Source organism: Triticum aestivum, chromosome 2A, assembly GCF_018294505.1.
Source record: "Triticum aestivum cultivar Chinese Spring chromosome 2A, IWGSC CS RefSeq v2.1, whole genome shotgun sequence".
In the NCBI taxonomy this organism is placed as follows: domain Eukaryota; kingdom Viridiplantae; phylum Streptophyta; class Magnoliopsida; order Poales; family Poaceae; genus Triticum; species Triticum aestivum.
Window position 1 is genome coordinate 6,134,608 of NC_057797.1, and position 9,455 is coordinate 6,144,062.

Here is a 9,455-nt window from a genome sequence, read left to right on the forward strand (position 1 = left end):
CCTTTTGAGACACCTGTAATGCTCCTTTATAATCACCCAGTTACGTTGTGACGTTTGGTAGCACCCAAAGTGTTCCTCCGGCAAACGGGAGTTGCATAATCTCATAGTTATAGGAACATGTATAAGTCATGAAGAAAGCAATAGCAACATACTAAACGACCGGGTGCTAAGCTAATGGAATGGGTCATGTCAATCAGATCATTCAACTAATGATGTGACCTCGTTAATCAAATAACAACTCATTGTTCATGGTTAGGAAACATAACCATCTTTGATTAACGAGCTGGTCAAGTAGAGGCATACTAGTGACACTTTGTTTGTCTATGTATTCACACATGTATTATGTTTCCGGTTAATACAATTCTAGCATGAATAATAAACATTTATCATGATTATAAGGAAATAAATAATAACTTTATTATTGCCTCTAGGGCATATTTCCTTCAGTCCATGCACTGAATGTGGGAATACGAGGTCTTACTCTAACCGGAAAATCCTTCACTCCCACCTGTTTTACAAGGGTTTCATGCCACACTATAATGTTTGGACGAGGCATAGAGAAATAGGGGTTATGATGGAAGACGGCGAAGAAGAAGAGTACGATGACAACTATGTGCCCCCTGAATACGGTGATGCTGCAACGGGGATAGCTGGTGAATCCCAGTCTCGATTCGTACCAACCCAACAGACACTTTCGGAGATACCTGTAGTGCACCTTTATAGTCACCTAGTTACGTTGTGACGTTTGATACACCCAAAGCATTCCTACGGTATCCGGGAGTTGCACAATCTCATGGTCTAAGGTAACGATACTTGACATTAGAAAAGCTCTAGCGAACGAACTACACGATCTTGTGCTATGCTTAGGATTGGGTCTTGTCCATCACATCATTCTCCTAATGATGTGGTCCCGTTATCAACAACATCCAATGTCCATGATCAGGAAACCATAACCATCTATTTATCAACGAGCTAGTCAACTAGAGGCTCGCTAGGGACATGTTGTCATCTATGTATTCACACATGTATTATGGTTTCCGGTTAATACAATTATAGCATGAACAATAGACAATTATCATGAACAAGGAAATATAATAATAACCATTTTATTATTGCCTCTAGGGCATATTTCCAACACTCCATGCGATCCCCTGGATACCGACCATGTAACCCTAGATGCCCTACCTTGCGTGTATATAAGCCAAGGGGTTTAACCCGTAGAAGGGGATTTCAACACAATTACATTCACCTAGCCCTAGAGTTAGAACACAACTTACGATCTTGAGGTAGATCAACTCTGTACTTGATACATCTCCATCAATATAAACAAGAGCAGGATGCAGGCTTTTACCTCCACCAAGAGGGCCCGAACTTGGGTAAACATCGCCTCCCTTGTTTCTATTACCACCGATCCAAGATCCACAGCTCGGGACCCCCTACCCCGAGGTCTGCCGGTTTTGACACCGACACCCGATCTTTGGCGGGAGAGGCGCGGGCGAAGAGGGGAATGATTTTTGCGCGACTAGATCTTTGGCTTGGCGGCAACATTCAGTGGGCCTTTCTATTAAGTTTGGGGTAATTTGTACTTCTGGTGAACCTTTCGAATGGCTGGCGGCGCACGGGTACGCCCGATCTCTCGCAGGAGAGACGCGGGCTAAGAGGACAAAGTTTTCTGAGCGACCAGATCTTTGGCATACCGGCAACATTCGGTAGGCCTTTCTACTAAGTTTGGGGTGATTTGTACTTCTGGTGAACTTCCAAACATATTAGTCTTTTCACCCAAAAAAATTCCAGTTCTCTTCTTGGGTATTTCTAACTTTGTTACATGCTATAACCAAGAAGGTATCAACTAGAATCAGAGGTCATGAGTTTTCTTTTCTTTTTCTTGAAAAGGAGGATCACCCTCGGCCTTCAACTCTGAGATGTCTCGAACTAGAGACCTTCTATCGACGATCGCCGTCTTAGCCATCAGAGAACCCCACTTACAATCAACTTCCTAGACATGATTGGGAACTTCACTTCTTAAAATCCACGTCTTGGGCACGAGAGAACAAGACGTGAGTGGAAGTGTTGAAATCCGAGCATATCGCCAACATTCGCTGTCGGCTCGAGCTTATGGGTGCATATATGCAATCGACACCGACCACTCGATCTAAGAGTGATCCTCAAGGGATTATACATCACTGCTGTGGACCAAGTCTTTTTTTTTTCCTTTTGTGAGGGGGATATCAGTGTGTGTGGACCAAGCTTAACAGGTGGTTTTAGTACATATCGCTGGTTCCCATCCAGATACAAGAAAAAAGGCCGTGACTCTTGTTCATTGAGATTGGAGGTCCCCCTTGTTCCGCACAGTGCGCCGCTGCTGCTGCTGCAATCACTGGAGGCTGAGTGCCCCATTGCACAACGAGCAAAAGTGCATCCTGCTCCTGTGCTGTGCGGAATATTTCAGGGTAGGGCCGTTTTTCATAGTTGACAAGTCCCTTTCCGGTGGATCTCTTGATTCCCCTCTTGTTTACTTTTACAGTAGCGAATCAAGCTAGGGATCAGGGATGTGATGAAGAGGAAAGAAAAACAATTAGGGTTTGGATCCATACAAAACTAGAATGAGCTATGAGAGAAAAGGAAAATAAAGTTATGCTGATCATTTTACAGAAAACAGAGCATGATCTGATCCGATATCACGTAGAATGACGGCACAAAAACATGAGTTGAAACTGGCTACTCGACCGGTTCGCTCATCGGCCCCGACATCACCAACTAGCATGGAAAAAGGGGCAAATGTGAACTTCCCAGCACCACCCAAGGAATTCGGACAAGTTGATGGGAAACAAAGCGTCTGAGCTTTTTCAGCCATGCGGCAACCAAATCTGTCGATGCAGTGAGTGATGGATAGCTAGCTGGTGATGGGGAGATCTGAAATGGCCTGTGATTCACTGGGGTCTCCTCTTGTTGCTGCTGGGCCTGGGATGGGATCTTCCTCCTAGTTTTCCCTGTCATCTTCTCAGTGCTCAGTGGGGGCTTCACGTCCATCTACCTGGGATACAACCCACACCCAGCTCACGCATAATTATGCTCCGGTTAATTATGCCCAGATCACCATCACACATTTTTCTTTTGTTCTTGTTCAGAGATGATTCGTTCTTCACATATACTAAGTTCATCTGAAAATGCTATTTTTTTTCCTGCCTCTTCTGTATTTTTGATGATTTGCTCACCGGTTTGATTCTGGGATTTTTGATTCTGGGATGGCCTGGGATGATTATTGTTGGGTATTAATAGGGACAGATCAGAGCAAACGGGGATCGGGTTGTACTAAGTATCATTCTATAAAAGAAACCGTGGAGTGGTTTCAACTGAAGCTTTTGCATCATCCCTTTTGTGTATACAAACAGCAGCAGCTAGCCCAAAGAGATCACCACAATATCATCTGCTAGTATATGTGCACCTAATTAGCAACTATGGCATAATAATTGGGGTGCATGCCTAACCCCCATGATTAATTCCACTTTTTCTTTGAAAAACAATAATACATTGAGCTTGCAGTTGCAGGTAACTCTAATTGTACATGTGAAACTTGAGAGTTTTGACTTTGAGAGCTAGGTGTGCATGCATGCATGCAGAATTGCAGATGCAGAGCTGTGAGAAGTAGCTAACCAACTGTGGCTAGCTAATGAAGGCATTAGTTTAGTGATTGACTTTGGGGGTTAAAGACTGGTGGAATCTTGGCAGAGGGCCACCCCTACCACCACCTTGGAGGCAGCAGGTGGTGGCAGCAGCTGGTGGAGCATGAAGGAAGCAGGGTGAGTGAGTGAGTGAGTGAGATCTGGTTGATTCTGATTTAACTTCCCAGAGCACCAGGAGCCAGCCAGAGCAATTGGGATGGCCATGGCCAGAAGCCAGATCCAGTCAGACAGCCAAAGGACAAGAGCCAGGGGATTCCACATCCCACACCACCCTCCTCTGTTCCCTCTTCCCCCAATGAATTCCTTGGCTCCCTCAAAGGGACACCACTACTGCTTCCCCAGTAAGTGGTTTCTCAGATGCTAATGCTACTAGTAACCCTAGAGAGAGGGAGAGACTGAGATCTGGAGAGAGAATGAGAAGGAGCTGTAAAAATGGTGTTGCCAGCAAATTATTGGTGAAAAAAACATAATTGTTGGTGAAAAAGAGACTGTAAATTGTGAGACAAGAAGAGCAGATTACTAACAACATTGGTCATGTGTATTCACTGAGGAAGGGTTACACAAAAGGCAGTAAAGTAAAAATTGAAAGAAAAAAAGAAGGTGTTTTTACAACATGGTCAAATGAGCCTCATCTTTCATCACTGGGTAAAGCTAAGTGTCTGATGACTGTCGCGCTAGCTGTACAGCAGTGACCATGGCGCCCCTTAGCTACAGTAATAAAAATCCCGGCCCTAGGGGCTCACTCCGCTTCCCCACTGACAAGAGGGCTCCGCTTGTAGTATATCCTCCTACCCTTACATACTGTATAACCTAGGTAATTAACATCTTTTTTTTTCACATCACACTCACTCACTCACTCTCTCACTCTTACTCTTACTCTTACAACGAACGAAATCAACATCTTCATCATCAACAAAGTAATCAAGGGGATTTGGTTAGTCGTCTTCGCCGTCGTCGCCGGAGGGAGCCGGCGTTGTGGTTGTTTAGAAGATGACGGAGATACAGCGCCTGTGGCAGGCGCCGGCGGCCCGCTTGGTGGTGGGCTTGGTCTCCTCGCGCCACACCTGCCCGAGGTCCTTGGCGATGCGGACGGCGTCGGCGGACGCGCCGGAGAGGCCGCGGCGGGTGAAGCCCACGGAGTAGAGCCCGGACTGGCCCTTCCACCCGTTGGGGAAGGCGGTGGTCGGGTACCCGTCCTTGCCGAAGAAGTCGGTGCCCTGGAGCCACTGGGGAACGTTGCTGCGGTAGCCCGTGGCCATCACCACGGCGTCGAGGTCGAGGGCGGTGCCGTCGGTGAGCTCGGCCCTGCTCTTGGTGAACCGGGACACTCCGGGCACGACGGTGATGTCGCCGGACCTGATCTTGGCGAGCGCGCCGGTGTCGAGCACCGGTGTCTTGCCGTACTTGTTCTTGAGCGTGAGCGGGCCGATGGCCGGGCGGCGGATGCCGAAGCCGGCGAGGTTGCCGAGGATGATCCAGGAGAGGAACACCATGATCTTGTCGACGAACCAGAGCGGGAGCCACGCCATGAGCAGCGTGGCGAGCTCGAAGGTGGACTTGCCCATGACCTCGCGGGGCAGCACGTGCACGGCGTCGCGCACCACCATGGACGGGAGCGCGCCGTGGTCGCAGAGGTCGAGGGAGACCTCCATGCCGGAGTTGCCGCAACCGACGACGAGGACGCGCTTGCCCTTGTACTTCTCGCCGGACTTGTACTCGCTGACATGGGCCACCTCGCCGGCGAAGCCGTCGAGGCCGGGGATGTCGGGCACCACGTTCTCGGCGTTCTCGCCGGTGGCGACCACGAGCCAGCGGCCGATGTACTCCATCTCGCCGGAGGCGGCGGAGGAGGAGTGCACGCGCCAGAGCCCCGAGGTCTCGTCGTAGCGGGCGGACTGCACGGTGCTGCCGAACTCGGGCTTGACGTCGAAGGCGGCGGCGTAGGACTCGAGGTAGTCGATGAACTGGCGGCGGGTGGGGTACTCGGGGTAGTCGGCGGGGAAGGGCATGCGGGGGAGCTGGCAGAACTGCTTGGGGAGGTGGAGCTTGAGGCGGTCGTAGGTGCGCTTCTGCCAGAGGGAGGCGATGCAGTCCTCGCGCTCCAGCATGATGTACGGCACGCCCTGCTCCCGGAGGCTGGCGCCCACGGCGAGGCCCGAGGGCCCGGCGCCGATGATGATGGGCCCGTTCACCCACACGCAGCGCGGGGAGAAGAGGCTGTCCATAGAGAGGAGCACCATGGCTGGCTGCTTGGTGGGTTGCTTTGGTGCTGCTGGTTGAGAGAAGGTGGTGAGGATGCTGATCGAGGTTGAAGAAGGTGTTTGTTGCCGCTGCTGTTGTGGCTGTTGTTGTTGTTGCTGATGTGTTGTGTGTTGGTGGTTTGGGAGGAGGGAGTGGTGGTGCTTATATAGGGGGGGGGAGGAGGGAGAGAGAGAGAGAGGAGGAGGTGTCAAGAGGGAGATGGAATCATCATGGAGGGAGTGAGCAACTAAGTGCCATTTTTCAAAAACGCCAACTTCTTTTTAGTTTAGTTTAGTTTAGTTTAGAAATATGAGAGAGAAATTCGAGTTTGATTTTTGGAAATATTTTTTCCTAGAGAGAGAGAGGAGAGAGGGGAGTGCATGGCATGCAGCGTGCAAGATTCTGGCGGGTGAGGAGTGAGGAGAACACATGCAGGGATGCGATTACCCGTGGAGAACATGCAGGCGGCCATCAGCACGGCATGAGCGCCCGGCGGGGGCGGCCCCTTGTTTCCAGCTCGGGGGAGTTGAAGAAGGTTGGACCTGCCAATGCCGGCCGCCGCGCGCTTATCTGCAGCGTCTGCGTGCACGCTGCTGCATCGAGATCTGTGCTCTTGCACGCCATGCGATCATGGGCTAATCTGGTCAATTAAGGGAAAGCATGCACGCATGACGGCCAGGGTTAATTAGTCTTGTCATTAATTACGACTGCCATCTTACATGTGGGGGCGGCAGAGGAGGATGATGACAAGTGGGGCCTCGACAAAAACCGGAATGAACTGATCAGGACTTGAACCTTGATGGGCTGGTGATACCACTATCCTCCTAACCATCCAACCGCGGGTTAATTCGCAGAACATATTTTTAAAAAGGCTTTAAAAGTGAGAGCAGTTGGCTACATTGAGTAAAATGGAAGAGATTTCTACTAAATGGGGTAAAATCTGTCACAAACCTAAAACTTTAATAAGGGTAAAAACTAGAATGAACTCTTTCTAAGAAACCATGATCCCGTCATGGTGACTTGACTCCGATCTTCGAAGACGATTGCAACTTTTTTTAAGCCGATGTGTTTGAGTGCTGATGCTTGGTATCTTTTCCCAAAAAGAAAATCGCAATTGTGTGTAGGGCTTTAAGATTTCAATGAAATTTCGATAGTTCTAATGGATGCTAAGATATTTGTAACCATTCTCATTGGTCCATATTATTCTTTTTTTTTTACGAAAAATCCTATGGCCATATATTAAGGAAAACAAACTCTTACAAATACATCCCTATAAAAATGAAAAATACACACGCAAAAAACTAGGGGGTTGGGGGGTAACGAAGTCTTCTTCCTTCCGCATCCATAGGTGGCGCACCATGAGCAAAGCACGTTGTCACCTCAAGGCCTCCGTCCCAGCAAAGCAAAAAAAAAAAATTAAATCCAGGATCTTGTAGAAGCAGTGGTCGGAAACTCATCGATATAGACCAGAAGATGCAGCACAGTATGATTAACCCAAGAAATTAAGCGTGTCATGCGCATCCAGTGCAACATGTAAGAGAAACTACACATTCTTTGAAAAAAAAATGCTCCTATATATAAGTCGATAGGTTGAATCTAAGTAGTGGGCGAATTCATCGCCGGTTCAAGGGTTTCGATCCCCCACAAATATGGGAGGTCAAGGAAAGAAATGAGCATTAGTGCGACACTAAGCGAACCTCAGCCGTCGGATCATGGAGGAAGGAACGGCTGGCATGAATAGTGGTGCCAACTTGCCATGTTGACCAAATAATCCGCAAGAAACAAAATATTAGCAAATAAGTACACACAACTAAGCACTTGTTGCCATGTTGTTAAAGTGATCCAGCATCCAAATTAGCCAGTCACCAACTTCCAAGTGGGCAAATCGCTTTACAGTGCAGCGCCAGCATACGTACACACAGGCCGGCTGCATGTGAGACCCTGTGCCTTTTGGCGCGCTATTCCCTACGGCTAGCCACGTGTACGTAACCACTAATATCTTCACTCTCTGAGGATGAGCTCGCCACCTCACTCACTCACTTCACTGACACACACACCAGCTTTTTTGCTTAGCTAAGCCGTTACATTAGCTTGTTAATCAATCGCCCAAAAAATTCCCTATGGCGTAGCTAGCTCCAGCTCGTAACTTTTCTCCATCCTCCAATAAACTAGGAAAAGGCAACAGCTCAAAAGCTCAATTTGGCGCACGGCCGGCCCTTGTGTTCGTCGTGGGCATCTGTTGTTATTGCCAAGTGGTCTACACGGTTTACGATGCGCGTAGGCTTTTTTCGAGCTACGCATAGTTTTTTTTGGTTTGGTTCAAAAGGTGGCATGGGCATACTTGGTTTGCACGGTTTACGGCGGGCGCGCGTATGCTTTTGTTGAATGGACATATATAATTTTTAGTTTTGCTTGAAAAGATGTGTGAAATGTCCGTGTTTTAATCGGAATATGGACATTCTTCACGTGTGGAAGTGTATTGTTTAGTGTGTGTTTTTATGGTAAGATCTTGCTTTTAGCAGCAATTTGACTGACTTCCGGGCTTCATAGAGCCTGATATTTTGGAAAATGTACTTAGAAATTGAAGTCCAAAAAAGTGATACATAAATGGACTTTTTGCATAGTTGTATTACTTAAAATATATTAATTTGTAGGTCTAAAAGACAAATTTGTTGCTAAAAAATAATAATAAAGTTCCTACATTGATCCACACATTTGCCTTTTTTTGTGTGTACAATACGGACTAAAATGATACAGTGATGAAAGTTTGCAAATACATACTACCCATGTATGTGTTATGCATTTTTTTAGGATTATATTTTTATTATTTTACCTAAATAGTGACCAGTGTAGCCTTGCCTCCATTTCCACTTTTCGCATGTTCGCACGTTACAATGAGATAAGCCGACATGTTAAACTTTAAGCCATGTTTTGACGATGTATGCCTATTCTAATCTATTGTTGGTGTCATGTTCCATATGGCAATTCTATTACGGTATTAATGAATTACTAATACTTAGTTCACAAAGATATTCTTAGGCCTCAGTGGACCAAGCTTAGACATTATATTGCCTTGTAGATTTTGTTTATTTGGGTGTAAAATCTGTTTCTGTTGCTTAATTCTTGCAATACAATCCATCGGCTCACTCGATAAATCTTAGTTGACTCATGCTTATAGCTAGAGACACTACTTTGAACGGCCCACGCATCACTCTATAGGGGTGACAATGGTGGCGAACCCCAACCATCAGCGGCCCAACTCCTCCTTTCTCATCTCGCCCTCACCGCCAGCCGGTGAGGCCCACACGACAACAACATTGGTGGCAGGGTCTTCCTCGCTAGTCATGGCGTGGGAATCGGGGTGTGGGCGTCCGTTCCTGTCCCTAGCCGCCCGGCGGCGAGGACCACACTGGCGGATTGGGTACCGTCACAACCGAATCTGGCATGGAGTGGTGGCGACGGATTGGTCATTTGCGGTGCTTCTCGTGCAACCATTTCAACATGTTACATCGTCGAGCATCATTCTTTGGG

The 9,455-nt window shown here is 47.7% G+C and overlaps 1 protein-coding gene across 1 annotated transcript; it reads right to left on the bottom strand.

Moving 5' to 3' along the window:
• Positions 1–4,199: 4,199 nt before the first annotated feature.
• LOC123184180 (probable indole-3-pyruvate monooxygenase YUCCA9) lies at positions 4,200–6,044 on the bottom strand. Its single transcript, XM_044596345.1, has one exon. The coding sequence runs from the start codon at positions 5,921–5,923 to the stop codon at positions 4,667–4,669; it is 1,257 nt and encodes a 418-aa protein (XP_044452280.1). The 5' UTR covers positions 5,924–6,044; the 3' UTR covers positions 4,200–4,666.
• Between the last annotated feature and the right edge of the window lie 3,411 nt (positions 6,045–9,455).

Excerpts from the sequence above, each read along its gene's own strand:
- LOC123184180 (XM_044596345.1), bottom strand. The coding sequence starts at position 5,923 with ATGGTGCTCCTCTCTATGGACAGCCTCTTCTCCCCGCGCTGCGTGTGG.